Source organism: Acomys russatus, chromosome 25 (genome assembly GCF_903995435.1).
Source record: "Acomys russatus chromosome 25, mAcoRus1.1, whole genome shotgun sequence".
NCBI classification, from domain to species: Eukaryota; Metazoa; Chordata; class Mammalia; order Rodentia; family Muridae; genus Acomys; species Acomys russatus.
The window spans coordinates 25,744,002-25,769,745 of NC_067161.1; the positions used below are offsets into that span (position 1 = coordinate 25,744,002).

Genomic DNA, 25,744 nt, shown 5'->3' on the forward strand with positions numbered 1-25,744 from the left:
ACACGCATGCAGGCAGGGCTCACACACACACACACACACACACACACACACACACACTCATGCAGCCCGCACATAACCAAACAGACACGCGCAAATGTACCCACAGATAAATACGTATAGAGGAACTCATTTTATATATATACAGAGAGAGAAGAGAGAGAGAGACTTAAGTCCCAGCCGACGTCGGGGTGGGGCGGGGGCAGGCTCTCAGCATGCTCAGCTCAGCTCTCCGCTGTACCTGGCACCCATGCCCCTGCCAGAAAAGCAGCTGCTCCTCTCCCCACCCCTCCCCCCTTGTCCCTTTGCGACCCTGTGTCTACTCAGGGCTGACACTCCCCTCCCCCCGCCCACGGGCCCTCCCACTCCCCACGATGGTGTTCTCCGCCCCCCATGTTTGTGTGTGTTGGGGGAGATGGAAAGGGACCCTAAAAGTGCCCGGGCGCCAGGGGCATGTTGCTCTTGAAACCTGGCTGCCCGTTGGCCAGGTCAGTCGTGGTGTCGCAGCCCCCGTTGCTAGCGTCGCCGTCGGTGCCGGGGCTCTCCGGCTCGCCCAAGAGCTTGAAGGTGAAGAGCGGCCCGGAGTCAAGGCGGCCGCGGCGGCCCTGAGGCTCTGGCAGGCTGAGCAGCGCCCCGGGTTTCCACTCAGGGTAGGCGCACAGCTCCACCGGTGGCTGCGCTCCTCGACCCAGGTAGCCTGGGCTGGGTGACGCCGAGGGTAGAGTCCGCTGGCTGCCACTCATGCAGCTGCCGCTGTCGTCTAGAGAGTCCTTCCGGGACTGCGACCTTTCCAGCGAGCCGCCGCGCGTCCACGGCCGGTAAGTGTAAGCACAGCCGCCTAGACGGCGACGACGTCGGCGTCGGCGGCCACCGCGGCACTGGCACCCTAGGATACGCATGAAGGCGCGCTTGAACTCCTTGCTGGAGCACGGGTAGATGATGGGGTTGAGGCAGCTGTTGAAGTAACCCAGCCAGAACACCACCTTGAACACGGCGTCCGGGGGCTTTAGGGTGGAGAACAGGGAGCCTGCAGGGCAGGAGTGCAGACAGAAAGAGCAGTTGGTTAGTACACTCGCTACTCAGCTTCTTTCATAAGCTGTGCTCACTGGCAGCTTTATCACCCTCAGGCCTCATTCCAGGTAATCTTCTACCCAGAAGGCTATTTTTTTTCCCCATTTAAAGGGGGAATGAATTGCTTTGGGGCTGGGACTGATGCTCATTAGTTAAGACGAGTTGCTGCTTTAATACAAAGACCAGAGTTCGGATCCCAGCACTTCCATGGAGAAATTCCCAACTGCTTGTAACTCTAGCTCCAACAGATCAGACGTCCTCTTCTGGCCTCTGAGAGCACTACACACATATGCATATATACACTAACATAGATACACAGATAGACAAACATAAAAACAAACAATCTGAAACAAAGCCCAGCCAGGTATGTTCACTTTTAACCCCAGCACTTGGGAGACTCTGTTGAGTTCAAGGCCAGCCTGGTTCCATAGTGAGTTTCGAGTTTACAAAACAAACAAACCATAAATAAATAAATAAATAAAAGGGGGGAAAAAAGAATGACTTCTAACTGAGCAAGTTCTGTCTATGAAATCTCCCCCAACTTAGGTAAATAGCTTTAACAGCCCTGACTGTTAGATTTCACAGGTCAGCGTTTGCTTAGTCCTTCTACCCACGAGATCTTAACAGTCACCTGCAGTGGCACTCCTCTTTTGGTTTAGGCTGCCTGTCTGAGGCACTTTACTTTTAGTGTCTTCTCCTTCACAAACGCCTGGGAAATAGGCAAGATTTGTTCTCATGCCAAATAGGAGCCATGCTAAAGACCAGAAATGCACAATACAGACCATTAGCAATGAAAGAAGGCAACTTAAAAGAATTTAAGGAAATTGTGGAACGAAGAAAAATGACTTAGTGTTTCAAAAGGACAATCCACAAGGCAAGAAGAGCACAGGTTTATTATTTGCATTCTCTCAAACAGCTACAAGGATATTTAGAATACAAGAAACTCTCTAACAAGAACAAAGAGCTGCACATACATCTTAGTGGTGGAGTCCTTGCGTGTGAGGCCTTCCGGTCAAACCACTGAGACATGCGTGGAACCAACATGGTGAATAGAGACAACCCTTCCTGGGTTAGGCCTCTGACCTCCACATCTGCACCACTTTGAATAAATTTTAAAAATGTTAAATTTAAAAAATGTATGGTGGCTCATGCCTATACTCCCAGTACTCATGAGGCTGAGGCAGGAGGATTGCTACAAGTGTGAGATTGTCCTGGAATACATATTTCTAGGCCAGCTTGGGTTTCAGCATCAGGTGTACTTTCAGTACAAAATAAAATTCTATCTAAAACACACACACACACACACTCACACACACACACACACACACACACACACACACACACACACAATCAACACCAAGCATGGTGGTGCATGCCTGTAATCTCAGCACTCAGGAGGCAGAGGCAGACAGAGTGATGTGAGTTCGAGGTCAGCCTGGTCTACAAAAAGAGTTCCAGGAAAGCCAAGGTTACACAGAGAAAGAAACCCTGGAGAGAGAGAGAGAGAGAGAGAGAGAGAGAGAGAGAGAGAGAGAGAGAGATTAATTCTCCCAACCAACCAACCAACTAATCAAGCAAAGAAGCAAAAATATCCCCTCAACTTAGAACAAAAACAAAAACAAAATTAAGAAGAACACAGAGTTCCCAGTAGCAGTATACTCAAAGAGAGAAAAAACATGGGGAAAGAAAATTGGCAATTCACATGAATGTAGACAAGATGCTAAAAGTACCAGACAGTTAAATACATTAAAATGGAAGCCATAAAGAGATAAAACAGGTCTTTTAAGATGATAGGAAACACTAAAAAGCTGCCAAGTAGGGCTATGGGGGCATGAGGAGCCCTTGACCTTGCCTGCTAAGGGCACAGGTTGTGTAGATACTTTGGAGAAGATACTGGGACTACTTGGTTCAACTGTGTGTGCACGCATTTGAGCTGACCCATTTTGTTCCAGGCCATAGCACTCAAAGAACTTCACGGAGGACCATAAGGTGGCAGATAGGAGGAGGCTTTCACTAGCGTTGTTTGTGGTGACGGAGAATAGGAGAAAACCTGGGGAGCAGTAGAAGGGAGGCATGTGCAAACCTGGATAACAAGTAGCACTTAGGACCCAGGATAACATACCTTACGGCAATATGGGAGGAGTGTAATTGCACCATTCTTCATGGGCAAAAGTGTAAAACAGAGTGGGATTTATGAATGATTTCTTTTAAGTAATTTGCCAAACAACCATATGCGTTTTGCAGAAACATTTTCAAATTAAAAAACACATCACAAAACCATATGAAACACTGAATGCTTGCCTAGGGGTGGAGGCAGATGGACATGGAATAGAAAATGGGGATAAAAGGAAATAAATCAATAAAATAAGGGAGAGCTTGGCACAGACCGATGCCGATGCTATGATCCAGAAACATGATTAACATACTCTCTGAGTTTGAGAGCCTAAATTATTTTATGGCAATATCAAATTAAAAACAATTTCTAAGCTGCATATGAGGCAACTGAGGCCTGGAGTGGGTGAGTGGTTTGCCCCTGGTCACACAAATTGTCTGTAACTTAGCAGGCACTGAAACTAAATTCTATCTGGATACAAAATATATTTTTAAATAAAAAGATGCTATCATTCATACTCTTTTTTGGAAAAATGAGAAGATATAAAAAAAGCAAAGATATGTACTTTAAAAATAAGCAAACCCTCCTAATGCAGAAAAATCACATTAAAACAAAATTATTTTTGAGATAGGCTCTTGGTATGTAGCTAGGCTGGATTCAGACTTGCATTTTTCTTTGGGATTCATTTTCAGGATTTTGGACTGCATTTATTTATTTACATATTTAAAACAATGGAACTGTAGCTTACAGAACATTTTGTACTCTTAATGTGTGCTCTAACCCCACCACCCAGCCTGTGGCATGTGGCCTTTCGTGTTCCATCTTATGTGCCTTGCCACCCTGTGATCCTGACCTGCAGGTAAGCTTTAAATCTAACTTGTTGAATGGATAGAGTACTTCCAAGTGCTGTGGATGCTTCTAGAATCCCTGTACATGGGCCAGTGAGATGGTTCAGTGGGTAAAGCTGTTTGCTGCCAAGTCTAACAACCTGAGTTTCTTCTTCAGACTTCACACAGATGAATAAGAGAACCAATTCCTCAAAGCAGCCCAGGTTCCCACTTCACACACTGTGTGCCACTACCCACATAAACAAGCGACAAGCAAGCAAACAAACAAAGAACATACATTAAAAAAAACCCAAAAAACCCTCCATCTTTGATCTTGGGTTGTACTTGCATTCCTCTCTGGGGGTACCTGAGCTTCTTCATCATTTGAGGTTCACCCTGTTGTTCTGGGGGAGTTTCAATTCTTCTCAGTGGTGGTGGCTGTTGTGGGATTGGTCAGGCTTCAGGGGCAGGACTAAGCCAGCCAGGAGAGATTCTACCTGGAAAGAATACTATGCATACCTGTGTGCCAGCGCTGTCTGGCGGGGAGGACATGTGGGGACGGGCTACACTCTAGGTTTGCGGTGCTAATTCAGATAAGGTGCTGCTTTGTGCTCTGATTCTGACACATATTACACCGGAAGGTCTGTGTCCCATCACTCAACCCAAAGATCCTGCTTAGGTTCAAGACACTGAACGCAAGTCCCCTACGAGAAGGTGGCTTATGGTAAGAGAACACACAGTGTCCTGTCACGGGAGTGAGCTTTATGTCTTAGGCTATGGGCTTCCTTCCATGACTGAGTCTGAGGAGGGTGTGTGTGTGTCTAGAAAACAGGTCTTGACAAACTAGGAAAAGGAGTGACAGTGATAAATCTTGGAAGCCTATGTATTACCATGGGAGGTCCATGCTGATGGGTCCAAAGACAGGCAGCATACCTTGTTGCATGGGGCCATGTGGAGACCAGTATGGCAGGTACGGACACAATGAGACCAAAGGTGGGTTTTAGACGTGTTAATTAATCCACTCAATTTCCCATCTGTGAAAAGGGGACAGTAAGTGTCTCAGGTTTTGTGTGTGCATGTGGAGGAGCTATCTATGCACATGGGGTGTGGTGGCACACGTCTAGGATGCCAGCGCTTGGGAGGTGGGGGTGGGGACAATTAACAGCTCAAGGTCATTGACAGCTACAAATTCAGTTTCAAAGTCAGCCCAGGCCACAGGAAGCCCTGTCTGATAAAAACAAAAAAACAAAACAGAAATGGGAAAAAAAAAAAAAAAAAAAAAAAAAAGGAAGAAATAAATAAGAAAATGGAAGAAAAGAAAACATCCATGTAAAATATGATCTGGCATTTTAGAACTAATAACAAATGATGGGCCTTTTGAAGTGTACCAGCAGGAGGTGGCTTCCAGCTCCCGGGAGTATAAAAGTCTGTAGCTGCTCAACCTGTTTCCATAAAATGGTTCAAGGTTTGGACGTGACCTACCCGAAGCCTACCATGCAGTTTGCGTCACAAATCAACAACTTAGGATATTTAGCAAGATATAGATTGACACAGAAATGGCTGTTGTACTACAGTGTTAGGAGTAGCAAGGAAAAAAGTTTGTATCTCTCAAGTACAGCTGCAGTTTTTACTTTCAAATATCTGCGTAAATTAATTGTTTGTGTCAAGGGGCCACATGCCGTGGGCTGGGTATATAACTCAAAGGAAATTTTTAGGGAGTCAGTTATCTCCTTCTTCCATGGGGTACTGAACTCAGGTCCTCAGGCTTGGTGGCAGGCCCCTTTACCCACTGAACCGCCTTCCTGTTCTACCCTGGATGTTTTAAATTCAGAGTTGGCTAAACTCTTGGATGCAGAACTGCAGGGCCAACACATCTTGCCCTGTCTTCAGCCTCCACCGGGGACTCAGCTCTGGTCCACCCCAGCCACACCAGTGTAGTTTCTTTATTCTGTACCCCACTGAACACATACGAGCAGAGCTCATTCTGCTGTTTCATCGCCTGCTTGTTAGTAGAGTCAAACTGTGTCCCAGGGCTGCCTGAGTCCTTGTTCACTACCTACATTGCAAATTCCTTCCGGATAGGAAACATTATTTTCATTTCCCCTCCATATATATATATATATGTATATATATATATGTATATATATACATATATATAATTTTTAAAATTAAAAAAATTTATTTTAAAAATGATAATGCTGAGTTAAAAATTACCTGTTATCAAAAAAGAAAATCTATAAAGGAATAAAAATTCTTTCTCCAGTCAAGTGCAGAGGACCGGAGTTAACAGCTGTATTTTTCTTCTGGGATTTTTTTTCTTAAATGGGGTCACATTACATGCACTTTTCCCTAAATTGCTTTGCTCAAAACCTTTTCCTTGTCTAGGTCTCTACCTTTATGTCACCCCCTCCAATGCCACATTATATTTTGATCTGGATGCATAGTAATTTATTTAACACGTTTCCTAGTGCCAGTCAAGCAGGTGATTGATTTCCAATATTTAGCGGTTCCAAATGGCAGCGATAAAAAGCCTTAGGCACTCTCACAGCGTCCCCCTCCCCCACATTTGTTTCTGTAGGCTAAACTCCCCTGTGAGGAACTGCTGGGGCAACTGCACTTTAAGCACGGACAGCAAGCTGGATTGGCTTCTTAAGGGATTGTACCAAGTAACCCTCCTGCTGAACAGTGTGCTGTGACATCTTCCCTACAGTGCCACTCTGGGTTCCTTCAGCCCCTTTGATCCTTCTCGTCCCATTTGTGTGCTGTTTTATTTTCTCTTCCTTCAGACTGCAGCGTGGTCCCACCCTGATCTACAAAGCACTTCTGTTTCTGAGACAGGGTCCTCACTATTGGACTCAGGCTGTCCGCCAACTTGCTAGGAAGCATACAGACTCGCTTTAAATCCAAGATTCCTAGTTCCCACAGTGAAGACTCGCAGGCATATGCCCGCATGCTTGAGTCAGTCCTGCAGTGGTTTCTTCAATGGTGTGTTAATTTTTTTTTTTTTAAAGACAGAGTCTCTTGTAACCCAAATAAATTAATTATGTAGCGCAGAGTGACCTTGAACTCGGCATCCTCCTATGTTTACCTCCCAAGTGCTGGAATTACAGGTGTGTGCCACCAGATCCAGCATCCTCAAGAGATTTTTTTTTTTTTGATAGGAGTCCTTTTTCTGTGTTTGTTTGTTTTGGGTGGAATAGTTTTCAGGGTAGAACCCTGAATATCCTGCCTGTATCCACGTGACAGCAAATTCCATACTGACCCTAGAACATCAGTTTCTCATCAGTAAAACGGAGTTAGTAGCAGCAACCACATCCCATGTTGTTTAGGTTTAAGCAATATGCAACTTGCTAAGTCTATAGAAATGCTCTGCCAACCAGGCCTCTGCCCCACAAGCAACTCCAATTACCTATGTGGTCCTGATATGTCTTAGAATTTCAACAAAACAACAAACAGACAACACGTGGGACCTGTGTTTGATATCTTTACATATCCTTTTGGCTTAATTACTCCCATCTGGATCCTCAGTCTCCTTCTTCGACTTAGTGGCTTTAGCTGAGCACTTTGCATCCTAGTAGTTCAGCACCCAGTAAAAGCTCTTACTGCTCCTTGTTTGGGGTGGCGTTGGGAACGGGCCTGGGGCTGGGCTTCCCTTGGCCCACCACACGGGGGCACTGTGAGTCCGGGACTGCTTGGCCCCCATGACAGATTCCAAGAATAGTTTGGCTCCTTCCCTCTCTTTTTTTACCCTCAAACCTCACTCCCCACTTCCACCCCAACACATAGGAGGATCAAGGCTCTATTTATTGGGCCAGTCCATGCCCTGGTGGGATCCAGAAAGCCCTAGTTAACCGGAGAAGGTGCTAAGCCTCTTTGTCACGAAAGATGACGGGCCATGTGGATATTCTCCTCTTGGGAACCCAAACTGACCCTTCCTTGGAACAGGCTGCCAGGAGACAGGAATAAACACAAAAGCAAAAGTAGGTTCCTGGAAGGCAGGTGCCCCGTGCTGAGGGTCGGGCCCGCAGCGGGCTCTTTGACAATGTCACTAACTTCGCTGTGACTGTGAGCCTCTCTGGCCTCTGAGCCTGGCTCTGCTTCTCCAGCTGCTGAACCAATCCCAGTGCTTCAGGCTCTGCACCTTAGACTGCTGGGCCTTGGCAAATCTCCTGGGTATGCCTCTTGCCAAGTGAGGGAGAGCACCTCACTCAAGGTCATCACTCAGCTCGGTGAATAGCAGACAGCATCAGGATCTGTTCCTGTTCCTGTTGATTGGCTCCAACACATGTTTATGTAGTAGTGGAGTTCGGGGTGGGGTGGGGGTGCTGTTCAGAGGCCGTTCATAGACAGGCAGATCTGCATACTGAGAAATGGGGTGTGGGAGAATCACCTTGAGAGTGATGCCTGGAAAACGGGAGTTCTTTTCTGCAGGAAGAAGTGACTTTATATTTGTTGAGGGCTGGGCATACTAAAAGCTCTCCATAAATTCAGCTCTCATGGATGCTGTGAGCACACCGACACACAGCTTCTTGCACTGCTATGGACACCAGTGGGGCTGCCACCAGGAAGGGGACAGTGACCTCAGGCCACAGGCAAGGCTCTTACTATAATGCTTCCTCCCATTTAGGCTCAAGGCTGGGTCTACATGATCTCTGGGCTCGGTGAACCTTCTTGTATTTTTCTCAGGAAACAGTCTATAGTTTTATCATCATCGTTGTAAAGGGACCAGGAAACCTTTAAAGGCTGAGACTCTTGACCTCAAGACTCAGTTTACTAATGTCAGTCTGTGTCACCATTTACTTAATGCTTTTCTTTAAATCCATTCACTTTTGGTACCTAAACTATAGGGTACAGGGTGGAGAGGCAGGGGGATGGAGAAGAAGCAGGCAGGAAGGTTAATTAAAACAAATCGTATAAAATTTCCGTAACGAGGCCTATTACTCTGTAGGATAATTAAAAAATATATAGTCTAGTAGATGCATATAAAAGATATGTTTGATTAAACATTTGTAAACGTTTAATCATTACTTTAGTGAAAGACAAATTTATAAACTATGCTCTTGTGCCTGTGTTGTATACGGTGTATATGTATCAGTGTGAATGCACATAGAGGGCATCTACTGTCCTGCTTGTCCACTTTGTACCTTACTCTATCCAAACAGTATTTCTGACTGAGCCTGGGATGAGGCTGGTGACCAGTAAGCTTCATTAATCCTCCCGTCTCTGCCATGCCCTTCAAGGGGTGGGGCTGCAGGTGTGTGGGACCATGTTTGGCTTTTTACATGGCTGCTGGGGATTTGAACTCAGGTCTTCATGCTTGCATGGTAAGCACTATTATCCACAAAATCATCTCTCCAGCCCAGAACTATACTCTGGAGAGAAGCTTCTATTACTAGTTGAAAACCTGTATCATTTGCTATAAATGGAAAGTCATAGTAAAAAAAAAAAAAAAAAAAAAAAAAAAAAAGAAATACGACACTCTCAGAACCTTTTGTATTGCTCCAGACTGGCAGACCTCAAGCCTGCTCTTGCTTCCTCAGAAGACAGAGGTTACTACAGGTAGAGATGGGTTGACCTTTGACCCTAAAGTGAGAGGCATTCCATTTTGAGGGACTGAATGTCCTGGAAGATGTGATGAGAATCCCTTTCTCCTTGGGGATCGCCTTTCTTCCCGGCACATCGTAGATGCTTTATAAGAATTTGATCAATGACTGAATATGCAATTCAGAGGTTCTTGTGCCATTTATAGTTGTCACTTGAAGTCATTGTGGAGGTCCTGCAAACATACATCAGATCTGATTTGACCAGCAGCAGAGATATATCTCTGAGAAGCACTGTGCTGGTCACCCCATGACCCACACTGATTTACTCGGCAGCTGTAGGATCAGGATTATTGAGCAGATCTAAGGAGACAGCCCATCTGAAAAATCTGAAGAGGGTGAAACCTTACCACTTGCCTGAGGCATTTCTATGTCTCTCTTCTACCTTCTGTTAGGTGCTGGGAGGAGGTAAGGCTCGGATGAGAAGGGATAAACTGGGGGAGCAGATGGTATTGTAAGCCCACCTACGTCAATTGGCTCCTAAGGGACTCTGAGTGATTGATTTAGGGGGATTGTGAAGTGTAAGGATCAAAGGCTAACACCCAACAGAACCTGTACAGAGAGAAGCATTTGTTGGCTGGACATATTCCAAGGAGGTCATCCTGAAGGGTCTATTCCACGTCTCTGAAGAGTAAACAGCAAACACTGATGCTCTCTCAACTTGCTGTGAGCCAATAACACCCATCACAGCCACAGTGCATGCTGGTAGAATCATAGCTATGATTTAACAAAATTCTTTGTACCTTGCACAAGGCTAAAAGCATGGCCGCTTTTTGTCTGTGTGGTAGCTAGTTTTAATTGTCAACTCGATGCAAACTGGAAGAAAGCCTCCACGAGGGACTGTTTAGAGCAGGTTGGTGCACAGGCATTATCTGTGCAGGATTGTCTTGATTACGTTAATTGAGATCAGCCCACTGTGGGTGGCACCATTCCCTTGGTAGGGGCTTCTGAACCATATAACAGTGGAGAGAGCAGCTGAGAACAAGTGTGCGTGTATCCTTTCTCTGCTCTTGTCTGTGGATGTGAGTAGCTCCTTCATGTTCCTGTTGCTTTGACTTCCCTGAAATGATGGGCTGTTATCCAGAACTGTGAGCTAAAATAACGCTCTCCCCCTTTTTCTTTGGGTTACTTTTGTCAGCGTGTTTTATCACAACAACTGGATAAGAAAGTTGGATAGATACCCTCCACTTTACCATCCCTGTTCTTAGGACAGCCCCACTCAGTTGTGCACTGTCCAGAGCCGAAGGGCACTATTCACACTGTGGCGTGTATCCTCCAGCCTGCGTTTCTGCTCTAGAGACTGTGATCATTCCGTGCGGACACACAGAACCCAGGTCCTACAAAGAAGTTCCCAGAGGTCACAGAACAGGAGGGAAGCAGAGTTTACAAGGTGAGTCTTTCACTCTAGACAGCCTCAAATAAAGGCCTTTAACCCCCAGAACAGCACGCAGGAGATCAGAATAAGTTTGTGTTGGGGGAGGGGTTGGAAAACACCAAAAAGTACAAAAAAAAAAAAAAAAATTCGCCCATGATTCCCCCATCTGAAGATAAGCAGCGTTGACAGAAATTCATTGTCTCTTCTTCCAGTCTTTATATCCATGACCACACAAATTATGTAATCAGCTAAAACCCAGTGAATATCCCCTAAGAGCTAAAACATACAAACGAGCCATAAGATATGTTTCATTACACCCTTGTTATGTGTTAGCCATTTTGCAGAATTATCCTGTTTTATGTAATTCCCACAACAGTTTGATGGCCAAGGTAGGATTGTTCCTGTGTTCAGCTTGATGACCAAGGTCGGATGGTCCCTGTGTTGAAAGTGACACGAGAGTGTCACAGATAATATACTTTACCAAGGTCCTGCAGGGAAGGGGGCAGAGACCGTGAAAGGTCTCCTGAAAGACCCAGCTGACCCCATCCCTCACTATGGGGATAAATGGGGTGTGTGTCTTTTTATTCTTTTTACACTCCTTGCTGTGCATACCCAAAGGCCTTCATCTAACACTGGTGCAAGGGCTAAACCAGTGAGCATGCTCGCAGTCTGCTATGGGGAGGCGTCAGAGCCTGTGGCATCATTTATCTGGTGTACAGAGCACTATCCCAATATTGAGCTGAGCTGGTGGCTTGTAGCATTCCTCTAGGCTATGACATTCAAGGCTCTTGGATTATAAATTCTGATTTGACTTATTTCACAGTCATCATCGGGCAAACCCATGATCTCAGGGGAGCCAGTGGGAGGTGAAGCCATTTTGATCAACTTGTAAATTGAGTGTGGTTCTTTTTTCCCATACTCCTATTAGCACTCTGTGTCTTCAGCCAAACCGTGTCTCCCTAGCTGAAACCGTCTGGCCCAATAAAAACTAGAGAAATATAAAACACTTGCTTATTCTTTCAGCACTGGCTCTGTAAAAGGAAGCCTTCCTGGATTTGGAAACTCCCTTCGAGGTTTTTCCATTTTCACTGGCCGTTTAACCCTGGAACGAGATCATAAACTCGTTCAGCAAGTATGATGTCTTTAGGGCCAACAGACCCATATTGCATTTGAAAACAAACTGGAAATAATAGTCAACAGAGTAGCTGTTTACAATAACTGGTTCCTAAAGTAATCGTTGAAAACCGCGTTTATAGACATCCTCTACAGCGATCCTCCTGGTGACTCAGCGTTTCATTCACAATTGCTTCTGGTCATGTTAAAGACCAGGCGGGTTCCCCCTTAAATAGCAATTTCCTACCACCTGGAATATTCCAAGTGCCTCTTCTGTACCAAAGATGTGTCCTCTGTCCCTCTCTACCTTGCCTTGCGGTTCTTTGTCTATGCCTCATCTTCTCTGATTAGACTGAACTTGTAGAAAGGCGAGTTTGGGTTTGACTGTTCAACTTGGGGCCTGACAGGATATCATTACATGGATAATAATGGAGATAAAATAATAAAATGGGAATAAGTTAGCCCTTAGCTATGTATAGTGAAACTTCTGGGTAAGCAATATTTATACCTGCATTAGAAATGGAATATCTAGCCAGGCGGTGGTGGTGCACGGCTTTAATCCCAGTCCTTGGAGGCAGAGTCAGGCAGATCTCAAGGCCAGCCTGCTCTACAAGTTCCAGGATAGCCAGGGCTACACAGAGAAACTCTGTCTCAAAAAACATAACAACAAAAAAGATAGGAAGGAAGGAAGGAAGGAAGGAAGGAGGGAAGGAAGGTACTATCTGAGCTGGAGAGATGGCTCCTAGGTGAAATGCTTGTGCTGGTGTGAGGATGGGAGTTCTGATCACTAGAACCCACAGACATAGGCATTGTGACCTGCCTGGTATTCTACCTTGGAAGATGGAAGGAGGGTGTACTGAGAGTGAACTGGCTAGGAAGATGAGCCACAAGTGAGCTATCGCCTTAAGATACATCAACCTCAATGAGTAAGACTGGAGTGATGGAGAATAACTCCCAGTGTCAGCCTTGTGTCTCTACACATCCTTGTACACATATGCATATACACTCATATACATGCCCATGTGCAACACGCGCGCGCGCGCGCGCACACACACACACACACACACACACACACACACACACACACACAGGCGCGGGTGCGCGGAAAAGAGAAACAGAATTTTTGATTCAGTGCACAAGATCTGCTTCTGAGCAAGATCCTGAGGTGAGAAATATTATCCCACGCCACACTAATGTACTTATTTATTTGATCCCACGTGTGAAAAGTACACACGTGCACACAACTGTCCAGACTAAAGGTCAATTCCAGATGTCATTCATAGAAGTCATCCACTCTGTTTTTCTAGATGACCTCTCTCACTGGTTTTAGACTGTACGAGCCAGGAAGCTCCCGGGGTTCTTTTTCTCTTTTCCTCCCCAGACAGCAAGCATAAGCCTCCACTCGGCAAGCACTTTACTGCCTGAGCCATTTCCTCTGTGTCTATTTTTTCACTTTGAAGACAGAGTCTCATGTAGTCCAGGCTGGCTTTAAACTAAACATGTAAACAAACAATTAAAGAAGAACATGAGGACAACTGGGTTTGGGGGATTGTAGAGGAAGCTGGAGGGAGGAAGCCATAGATAGATATGATCAACACATATTGTATAAATGTATGAAACTGACAGAGGAAAAAAAAAACCAGATTTCAACAATGACAGCAACACCAGCATGCCACCCCCACCCCCCAATATGTAGCAGAGGATGACCTTGAATTTTTGATCCTTTTGCTTCCACCTTCTGAGTACAAGGATAATAGGCTGGCAGACCTCACCTTGTTTGTGTGTACTGAGGTAGAAGTGGGGTTTTCATGCATACCAGACAAGCACTGCCAACTGGGCTACAGCCCCAGGCATACAAATTTATTTTTAAAATCTGTTGTCTTGTATCTCTTGGTACTCAGGGAAAAGCACGGGGTTGGCTCCCTTGTCCTCAGTTCTCTTGTGGCTCCTATCGCCACTAGGATAAAGTTCAAACTGCTTCGGCTGGAATTTAAGACCCATTGAACTTGGCTACGAGGAGCTGATCCCCTGCAACATTCGCTGGCTTTTCTGGCCCCTTTCCTTCTACCCGCTGTCTGCTGGCCTGAGATGGATCTCTTTTCTTGCCCCTCCTCTCCAGGCCTGGCTCAGTTTCCTCCTCCTTACAACTACTTTCCTCTGGGGTGTGAAAATAGAGGAAGGAACTGACACAGAGAAACTGCTAAGATCTGGGAGGTGCTGGCAGCAGTCAGGCAGGCTGGATTGGGCTCTGGATTCTCAATCGACGCAGGTACATTTTGTGTGTGCATCTGTGCATATGGGATTCGCCTCATATCACACAAGCAGCTCTTAGGTGATGGAACTAGGACTCAAATATCTCTGGCCTCAAAACTGGACAAGCTTCCATAACACACAATAATTATTTTTCTAGGTTAGCACATTTCTGGGATAAGGGAAAGTCAATTTTGTTTACTTATGTCATTTTAACGATGTATTCATTATATATATTTTTTATTTAGCTATTAAAACCTGTGCATGTATCTAGAAGCCAAGAGTACTGTGAGCCCTTTTCATCTAGCGACACTGGTTAAGCAGATAACTTAGCATCATATGGGTTCAGAGACCCACAGGCTCACTGAGTCTCCTTTTTGGACAGAGTCCCGGGATTAAGAATATCTGCTGTTTCTGCGAGTGGGTGTGTACAGTTGAGTGTAAATACTTTTGGAGGCCAGAAACATCAGATGCCCCAGAGCTGGGGTTATAGATCACTGTGAGCAGCCATAAGGGTTGCTAGGAATTGAACTTAGGTCCTCTGGAAGAGCAACAATTGCTCTTACCATTAAGCAATCTCTCTAGTGCCATTTCTCTCTGTTGTTTTTTTCTTTTAAATATAGTGCTTTAGGATATCTTCACTATTATTACACAGCCCAGGTTCTTGTTGAGCTCATGCCAGTTTGCCTGCCTCAGCCTCCGGAGTGCTGGTGTCACAGTCATGCACCACCACCTCTGCCTTTCTTCCTCTTCTTTACTTATCCAAACGAGATAGATCCACGTATCCAACTGAATCCAGCTCAGTGCTCATCTCTACCTCGAGACCTTCCCTGACTACTCCAGACAACTTTTTAGTTTCTCACCAAGCAGAGCCCATAGTGCATAGGCCCATTGTTTACAGGAGATACCTTAGATCTCTTTAGGCATCACATACACTCTTTACAGCTGCTATGTTGCAGACCGTTAGCATGGGGTTGGACACACAGTCAACTCCTATTGATTAACTGTTGACTAGTTGGAGTACTCACTCCAATATACAAGAGGTGATCCGCCTGCTGGCATCAGCCCAAAGTGGGGAATAGGTGGGTGGAGTGGTGCTATAGCACGTAAAGAGGAATTTTCCATATCCTGTGAAGGTTCTATGGCTTCACCTCATAGGAAATAGTGATTTTTCCCTGTAGAAGGCTTTCACAAATATCACCAGTAAGATTTATGGGAAGGCAGGCATAAAACTTTATAAAGGGGCATAAAAAGAAGAGATGTATAAATGGTGAGACATAGCTTGCTTTTAACAGGACTCCCTATCCAACATAAATCCATTTCTCCTCAGATTCTCCGGCAGGTCCAAAACAACCTTATTAAAATTCCAGCAAGTTTTTGCGGAAGGTAGTTTTTTTTTTAATCCAAAATCAAATGTATGCATAATTAATTATAAAATATAGAAGGATAATTATGAAAAATGTCTAGGAAATTTGAAAAAAATGAAGAGGTGTGATGGAGTGAGTTATCTCTTTCCTGTGTGCATTAATGATGTCCATAAAATATTAGGGCAAGAAATACGGCAAAAGGTAGAAAGATCTATAGAGTTATATAGTTTAAAGAACCAGATACCCATGAAATTTTATGTGTCATTTCAATGCTTTTCAGAAAAATAGATTATTTGTAAATAATGTTGGGGGTAATTAGAAGGGAATGAAGATACATATTCACTTCACCCATTTCTTTTTTTATTTAGATTAGTTAATTAATTTATTTATTAGGTATACAGTGTTTTGCCCACATGTACACCTGCAAGCCAGAAGAGGGCATCAAATCTCACCAAAGATGGTCGTGAGCCACAATGTGGTTGCTGGGAATTGAACTCAGGACCTTTGGGAGAGTAGTCAGTGCTCTTAACCTCTGAGCCATCTCTTCAGCCCCTCATCTATTTCTTATACATAAATAAACTTGGAACAATTCAAGATTTTAAATACTCGAAAGCCCCATTAAAATACCAGAGGAGAGCTGGGACTGCTGACACAGATATGTAATGCTGGGTACTAAGGAAGTAAAGAGAATAGGAGTAGTGTCACAAGTTGTAGGTCTATCTGGGCCTAAGGAGAAAGCTCAACTCCAGCTCCAGCCTAGGCAACTTAGTGAACATAAACATAAAGAAATGACAACAACAACAACAACAACAAAGAAGAAGTAGGCATAGGACTGGCAAAGCAACTCAGAGTAGAGTACTAGCCTAGGGTGCATCAGGCCCCAGTTCAGTTCTCAGTATGAAAAAATAATCAGAAGAGAAAAATACATAAATATTTTTATGTTTTTTTTAAAGAAATGTTTTAAGGTGTGGCAGGATTTCAGGATGGGTAAGGAATAAATGTAGATGATGAATTTGTTGAGGTATGTTTCTAAGGCCCCAGATTTTATTTGCTTATTTATTTTCTTATTCCTTTGAGGACAAGATATGGCCTTGAGCTTCAGATCCCCGTGTTTCCATCTCTCTGAGTGCATAGACTACAGGCATGCATGACCACATATGGTTTAAGTGGTACAAGGGGTAGAAGCAGGACTTCATGCTTGCTAGGCTAGCACTCTACCAACCGAACTATGTCTCTATCCCAAAGCAAAGATGTAAGAAGAATTGAGAGAAACACTAAATTTGTTTTTGCTTTGAGGTGCTGGGAGTTGAACCCAGGGCCTTGTGCATGTGAGACAAATACTCTACCGTTGAGCTCTATTTCTGGCCCAAGAGAAAGATCTGTGACTTAAGTGACAGTAAAAGGAATGACATCTCTGATGACAGTAAAGTTCTCTTTGAAATCAACCAGAGAAAACCAAATCTCTAGGAAAACTGAGAAAATCTGATGGATAAGCAAATAAGATTAGGACAGTGTTCAACCACAGAATTGGGAAAAGTAAAATTCTTGTGTAAATAAACAATGGAAATAAAAGGCAGTAAAATGTTTGAGAGCTAACAGTTGAGATGATAGCTTAAAAAGTGCTATGGGGGCCTGGAGAGATGACTGGCAGGTAAGAACAGTTGCTGTTTTTGTAGAGGACTAGAGCCATGTGGTGGCTCACAATCTGCGGAAACTCCACTTCCAGGGACTCTACTGCCCTCTTCTGGACTCATTCAGCACACACACACACACACACACACACACACACACACACACACACTCAAACTCAAATCTTTGTGGGAAAAAGCGCTATAACGTTCAATTTGCCAAGGGTAGAGGAGAGAAGACATTTCTGTGTGCTCCAGTGGAGGGAAGGAGTTTGGGGTGAAAAAGTGGTATTACCTAATAAGATAAAAATAATCATGGTTTTTGATTTATGTATGACACCCAGGAACTTGTGCTCTAGAAGTGTTCTTGAAATAGAGGAAGATGAAAAGAGTAGGGAACCAAAGCAGTGTTCCCCCAAACTGAGAAATAACCTAGATTCCCAACAATAGGGGATTGTAAAATAAACCATGCAGCACTCATGCCGCGAAAAACCATATATTTACTAAAATGGTCAGCTTAGGCTGCAGTGACTTATGTAACAGTATTAAAAAGAGAAAGGTGGCAAGTTTTAGGAGATCATGACTACAACCTATTTTTTTAAAAAGATTTATATATTTTATGTTATGTGTGTGAGAGTTTTGTCTGCATGTATGTGAGTGCACTGTATGCGGGCCTGGAGCAACTAAGGTCAGAAAATGGCATTGGATCCCCTGGAAATGGAGTTACAGAGAGTTGCAAGCAGCCATGTGGATGCTGGGAATAGAACTGGGATCCTCTGTAAGAATGACAAATATTCTCCATGGCTGAGTGATCTCCGCAGCCCCCAAACAATCTGATTTATATATATATATATATATATAAAAAACAAATTCTCTCTCTCTCTCTCTCTCTCTCTCTCTCTCTCTCTCCCTCCCTCTCTCTCTCTCTGTAAACTATTATATTTATAGCAAAATGATCTGAGTGAATAAAGACTGAATTGAGGATCGTGCTTATCTTTGAAAGATGCATTGTGTGAAAAATTTTACTTTTCATCCTTTTTGTTTGTAATAAACAAATACTGTTTTGCTGGAGTGTGTGTAGGAATACATAGGTTGAAAATATAGTATGTATGTGTGTATGTGTGTGTGTGTGTGTGTGTGTGTGTGTGTGTGTGTGTGTGTGTGATGTCTACACAGAAAGAGCACATGGTGGTTACTGAGATCTGGCCTTCGCCTTCCCAGTCCCAGCTTATGGGGTATGAAGCAAGCGGTTGATGAACTCTTAGGATCTCGTCTCCCTCTGACTCTAAGCCTTGTGCTTACCATTTTGAAAAGGGCCTGGAGATAGAGGAGAAGACACACAGTCTCTATGGCCCGAGTTTCTTTGAGCTCAGAACAAACAGGCCACCCGGCACTTGATTCTTCTTCCTTGCAAGGTGGTAGATGAGCCTGTCAGCTGCCTGAAAGGCCCAGGTGTCTCGGATGAAAGCCTCCACGATGGAATGGGGACAATTACTGGCCTTGGGGAGCCAGATGGGAAACCAGCCAGATTGGACCACTTAGGCCATTAGGCTCCACAAGATGCCTTTCATCCCCTCTCCCGGCAGCTGTTGGCTCATTTGAGTTTTCTTTCTGACTCATCCCTTTGTTCCGTCCTTTGGCTGGTGGGATCAAACTTTTCGTGTCTCCAAACTAATCTTCCATGTTTTGCCTGGCTCTGGACCCCCAAGATGGCTCTGTATATCTCTTTTCCACCTGTTTGGTCTCATCTGGGACACAGTACTCCCTCAGGGGCTCTGTCTGGGGACCGTGATGCCTTTTTTTGTTTTTTTTTCTGTGATGTCTTTTTCATCTGGAACCCTCAGTGTTCCTTGACTGCAGTGTGAGTGATGCCAGTCCCCAACCTCCAGGGTGTCTGTCCTGTCTTCTTACCAGAGCCTCCTCTTGGTTCCTCCTGTCCTGAGAGCCAAGCGCATTGCCTGGCACTGTGAAATTTTATATGAGGAAATGACTGACTGTTCTTTGCTGCTGACTGACAGTCACTCTCCAGATTTTAGAAAAAAAAAAAAAAAAAAAAAAAAAAAAAAAAAGGAGCTTATCCTGGTTCGTAGGCTACTTCTGTGAGCATGCCCTAAAATGACCCTGGGTACCGTGTTAGTCAGATAGGAGCAGGACGTTCTGGACGCTGCTCCTCAGAAGCATGACTGTGGATGCTCAGAATGCACAGTGCATTTCAAAAAGCTGGAAGAAAGGGGGGTTTTGAAAGTTCTTACTGTAAACAAACTATCAAAATTGTATGTGGTGGCTGAGGCTTGTGATTCCAGCTCCTTGAGTCAGAAGCAAACAGGTAGACTTCTGAGTTCTAGGCCAGCAGGGGTACTTGGGGTGAGACTCTATCTCGAAATTAGGAAGAGATCAGGGAATGTAGCGATGGCTCATCAGTGAAAAGCTGTTCTTGCAGTGGACCTAGATTCTGTTTTCAGCACCCGCATGGTGGCTCACAGCCATTTGTAAATGCATTTCTAAGGGTACAGTATCGCTGGCATCCATGGATGTCGGGAATGTGTATGGTACATGTATGCACACGTTAGCAAAAATGTGTAAGAAGTAAAAAATAATAAATCATAAAAAATATTCAAGAGAGAGAGAGAGATGAACAATTTAGTGTCTGAAGAGATACATGTTCACTCTAATTTAGAGATTATGTAATGTATAACTAAGTGTATCAAAACACCACGTTACCCCATTAATATGTACTTATATTTAACTGAAAAAATTAATTAAAAACTTCCTGAAATTCCTGCCCTTTATCACAGCTCAAAGGTTGCTCATAGATGAGTAGTGTTCTGGAGTCAGGGAAGGGCCTGGAAAACAATTCCTTGCTCAGCTGGCAGATGCACTGTAGGGTCGACACAGAGATGGGTGGGCTTACTGTGCCCACGTGAGAAGACTTTCTGAGAATTTCAGTGAAGAGTCTGAATATGTCCTATTTGTCCCTCAGACATAGTCAGGGGGCACTCCTCTTGAAATGTGCAGGGTTGGGGGTTGTCTCCTAGGTTCCTTCTTTATAGCCTTTCAAAGCCAAAGCCCTGCCTTGGAGCTTCTGGATTCCTGGAGGGTGTCAGATCTCTGCTCGCCCACTCCTGCCTCTTCTTTTCTGTCTCTTGGTCCTCCTGCTAACTTCCTGTGTGGCAGTGATCCCATAGGAGAAGGCTCTCTCACACCATGTGCAGGGTCTGAGTCCTGAATGTCACAGCTGAAAAGCATAACTCCCAATGTGATGGAATTTAAATGTGGGGCCTTTGGAGATTCAGTCTTGAGGGTGGATCCCTCAAAAATAAGAATAATGCCCTCATACATAGGACTCTAGAAGGGCAGGAAAGTATCTGCTTAGAATAGATAACATATTGGCTCCCATTCCAAGTCTACCAAGCAATTAGGCGTCTTCAGAGAGCTCCCTTACTCTTTTTTTCTCCATTTAAGGGGGGAACAGTCAAGCTGAAATCTGGAGGAGACCATTAAAAACAACAGGATCATACTGACGAAATAAAAACCAGAAGCTGGGGAGATGGCTCAGTGGTTAAGACCAGTTGCTTGTTGCTCTTGCAGAAAACCCAGGTTTAGTTCTCATAGCCTTCTGTACCTCTTGTTCCATGGGCTCTGATGCCGTCTTCTGACCTCCATAGGCACCAGGCATACATGCATACAACCAACTCATACACTCATACATTCATACAACAAACTAATAAAAAGAGAAGCAAAAAAACAAAAACAAAAACAAAAAACAAAGAACAGAAAAACAAAAACAAACAAACAAAAAAACCCCAACCCATCTGTGCTAAAAACAGAGCAAGCCAACATTCTGGCCTATGGTCCTTTCTTGGAGCAGCCTGAGCTGACTAAGACACAACACATGTGAAGAAAATGCTGGATTCTGGCCTCCCTAGCCTCCTGCTCATCCTCTGCCACCTCAGCTCTCTGGTGACTCTGGGAGATTCGAATTATTATTTTTGACACAGCCTTCTATGTAGCCTAGGCTGGCCTCAAACTCACTGTGTGGCTATGAATGGCCTTGAACTCCTGAAGTTTCTGCTCCCACCCCTATAAGCACTGGGATTCTACTCTCAAATGGGCTTTTGGATGTTGGTTTTTTTGCATTGTCAGTGTCAGCAGGAAGTCCCCAAGCTTTGCTCCACTCCGCTGTGACCCTCAATCGAACATCTCCTAGATGCCTGCAGCTGGCTGAGCATTTAATCAGGGAGATTAATATTGATCCTGGAATCAAGGAGATTTCACTGATTATTTTGTTCAGCATCCCCAAGCTTAGGAGGTGAGTACAATAATTATGTGCAGTTTACATACTAACAACAACAATAATAGAAAACAACAGCTCGCTATTAAGCAAGTTGTCCAAAAACTGCACAATGGCAAACACGAGATTCAGTTCTATGCCTGACCCCTACATGCCTGATCCCCCTTCTACTTCTGACTCCTTTAGTCTACAGCAGTGGTTCTCAGCCTTTCTAATGCTGCTGCCCTTTAATACAGTTCCTCATGTTGCAGTGACCCCCACCCCCTCCCGCCAGCCATTTTTTGATGCTTCATAACTATAATTTTGCTACTTTTATGAATCATAATGAAGACATCTGATGTGCAGGACATCTGATATATGACCCCAGTGAAAGGATTGTTTGACACCCGCCCCCCCCCCCCCCCAAAAAGGTTGCCACCCACAGGTTGACAAAGGCTGTTTGAGAGACTTGTGTGCCCTGTGGAACATTTGGTATGGGGGTGTCTGGAAGAAAACCAGAGGTACAGGTTACGCATGGGGAAGGAGTGACTTGTGGGAGATTGTTTGGGAAGGATGCCCTATTTGACGTTATTGCTTTCAAAAAGCACTCCATCTCTGAAAATGCTGAGGAGATGGATTGGAAAGGTAAGGAAGGGTGCCCCCTTCACCTGAGGAGGTGTAAGAGCAACTGAATAAGTGCAGTTCAGTAAAGCCTATAGTTTGGGAAGGTTATTTAGCTCCTGAGAGGATTTGCTTCCTGATTTCAGAGGTAGCGAGCAGGCACAGACTTTTATTATAGATGGAAATGGACTCAGTTGTTTGTGACATCTGATACTGCTTTTCGACAGGACATAGACTCCCAGAGGAATTCAGTCTCTGGCTGTGCTTAAAAGGGGTTGTCTAGATTGTTAGCTGGTGGGAAGACCTACCCTGACTGGTGGGAAGGCCTACCCAAATTGGTGGGAAGATTTACCCCAACTGGTGGGAAGACCTACCCCCAACAGGTGGGAAGACCTACCCTAATTGGTAGGAAGACTTACCCCAACTGGTGGGAAGACCTACCCCCAACTGGTGTCAACATTATTCTTGGATTCTAGATAGAATGAAATGGAGAAAAGCAAGCTGAGTGTCCGCACCCATCATTCTCTGCTTCCTGGCTGTGTGACTAAGCTGCCTCAGGCTCCCAGCATCATAATCAACAGTGCCCTGGGACTGTGAACCAAAACAAACTCCTCCCTTCTTCCGTTGTTTGTGTCAGGTGTTGTGCCATAGCAACAAGAGAAGTAACTGATGCAGACCCCACGAAGAGAAGATGCTGATCTGATCTAAACAACAATAAAACTGGTTCCCGTCAACTGATAGCAGGCAGGTGTTCTAACTAAACCCCATTGTGCATTACTTTGTTCAGTACCACTAAGTTATATGTGGGAGCTACCGTCAATTGTCCCCATTTCACAGACATTTTTGTTTCTTTTTTTGTAGTATGAGGATTTGAACATACTGCTAGCTAAGCACTCTGCCACCCAGCTATACCCCCGGCCCTGTTTTTACCTTTTACTTTGAGACAAAGTCTCATCAAATTGCCCAGGCTGCCCTCAAATTTGCAATCCTCAAGCTCTGGCTTCCTGACCGGTGGCAGGGATTATAGGCCCGTGTCACAGGGCTCAGCTCATTGCACAGATGTTCAATTTGAGGTTTAGTAGCGAAGTAATTTCCTCAGAGCCAACTGAGAGTTCTTCTGTTCCTATCTTCTGTGGTTTTTAATCTCATGATCCAAATACCAAGGTACCAGGTTCCCCAAAGAAGTTTTAAAACATACTGCAAATTGGTGCACTATGAGTGTGGAAATGAGTGTGGAGGGTCCTCAAAAACACTACAAGTAGGCGAATCATTAGGCTGAACTATATACCCCTCCTAGGCACAGACCCCAAAGCCTCTGTTTTCTGATACAGAGACACATGTTCAGCCATGGGAATAGTCAGTTTCATAATACCTAGGACATGGAAACAGCCTAGATGCCCATCAGCTGATAAATAGCTAATAAAAATGTAAACTCACATTCAGTTGCAAAGAAAAATAAAATCACAAAATTTGCAGGTAAGTGGGTAGAACTGGAAAACATTACACTGAGTGAGCTCATCCGGATCCAGAAAGATATACATCTTTTGCTCCCACTCATGTGAGGATCCAAGTAGATGTGTGTGTTTACCTTGGTGTATGTGTTGAATCAAAGGGACCACTGGTGGAGATGAGGGAGGAAGAGGTTAAGGGAGGGGGATGGTAGGAACTTGGGTGACATGGAAGGAAAAGGCGAATAATAGGGAGGGAGGTTTAAGTGGGGAGGGGGGATGGGAGGGGAGGGAAGAGCAGGGATAACTCACACTAACGATACTTGAAAAAGCCAAATGGACACCCTGTATTTTATAAGCTCCCCCTCCTTCTCCATTTCCATATGTTCATGTTTGCATTACAAGAGTTGAAATGGAGTCACCCTACCCAGAGGATAATATTCCTCCCAGAGACACAAGATGACAAATAAAAAGTCCGGTGTCAGGTGTGTGGAATACCTTCTCTTGAATTGTGGTCTGGCGTGTCCTGGAGACACCCCCTCCAAACAAAACAAAACAAAACAAAACAAAACAAAACAAAACAAAGTAAAACACTACAGACTATTACCACTGATCTTGGTTGCACACTGGAACTCTATGATAAAACTCTATTGTTGAAGACACCTCACGCTTTGGACATGGCGAAAACAAAGCAAACAAAAAAGAAAGTTAGCACAGTGGGCATGTAGCTGTAGGCATTTGGGAGGTAGACGCAGGAGGATTAGGAGCTTGAGGTAAGATACATGACCTTGCCTCAAAAAAAAAAAAAAAAAAAAAAAAAAAAAAAAAAAAAAAAAAAAAAAAAACAAAAAAAAACCCCAAAACAAAACGTAAAACAGAATTCCCAAGGGAGTGCATATAAAGAAGAGGGTTAAAAAAAAAAAAAAAAAAAAGAGCCATGCTAGAGCATGAATATAGTAGTGTTCAGATAAGCTATTTAGTATTGAAATCCCATCTTTCCCCATGTCCAGACCTCACAGAGCAAGGCACATATGAAGGTGGAAGGAGAAGAGATGCTTAAGTTCCAGATTTTCCTGCAGCCTGTAGCTGGGCAAGGCCACAAACGGGAAGCGGAGGATAGCAAAACATGTGTCTGTAGAATGGAGACAGCAAAGAGAGATGAAAAGTCAGAACTAAGCTAGTGTTAAAAGGACTCAAAAATCCTTGTTTTCATCAGCTTCTTGTATTTTTGACTAGGATAAAGGGTCCTGTGTACAATGAGACCCTAATGGTAGCTGTGGTTGGCTGGTCAAGTGGGGGGGGCACTTTGGATTCCAGGCTGAGAAGTTACTGCCTTCTATTTCTGTTTCCTGGTGAGGTGGCCTTCCTGTTCAAATGTATTCCGCTCCAGGTCACCCTGAAGGGCTTACTAAGGCTTGCTAATTCCTCTGTCTACTTCCTTCCTTGTAGTCTCAAGCTGACGTTCAACCCCAGCCCCAACCCTGACAGTCACTGAGCCTCAATGGCTCATTATGAAAAATGGCCCGATGTCTCCCAGCGATGCATGCTTACAATGAGGGCACCCAGAAAAATCCACCTGGCTTTGTAGCAGTGAGAACAGGTGGCCGGCTGGGCTCTGCCTTTCGTTTCCCCTCTGCCTCTCTAGCCCAGGGATTGTCCCAGGAGGGCATCGGGGAGTTGATGCAGGCTCTGATGACTTGAGATTTGGAAAATACAAATGAGTAGGATGCAAGGAGAGGCCACGGGAAAGTTCAGTGTGCGAGCAAACATGTTTGGCAAGAGCATCTCAGACGCATTCCTCTGAGGTCGCTGACACGCATGAATGGAGGCAGGCTAGCCCATCTGCTCTGAGCTCTTGCTGGCTTAGAAGAGAACAGTCTTGACCTGGCCACCTGCCTCTGCATGGCCAGTGCTCCCTTTTTAGAGCCGGGTGCTTTATTCTAGTCTCTTTTGATCTGTGTCTTTACCCTATGGATTTGTTAAAAGAAAAGGACAATTTGGTAAAACCAGCTTTAGAAGACTGGGCTCATTAGCCCCACTTTCTGTTTTATTTTCAAGGGTGTT

At 44.5% G+C, this 25,744-nt stretch overlaps 1 protein-coding gene across 1 annotated transcript in view; it reads right to left on the reverse strand.

The window, feature by feature from the left end:
• Window positions 1-343: 343 nt before the first annotated feature.
• The window catches only part of Adra1b (adrenoceptor alpha 1B), a 57,315-nt gene continuing 31,914 nt past the window's right edge, over window positions 344-25,744 (reverse strand). The window contains exon 2 of the mRNA XM_051167509.1: window positions 344-1,024. Within this exon, the coding sequence (XP_051023466.1) occupies window positions 426-1,024 (599 nt within the window). The 3' untranslated portion in view covers window positions 344-425. The remainder of the gene's footprint in view (window positions 1,025-25,744) is intronic.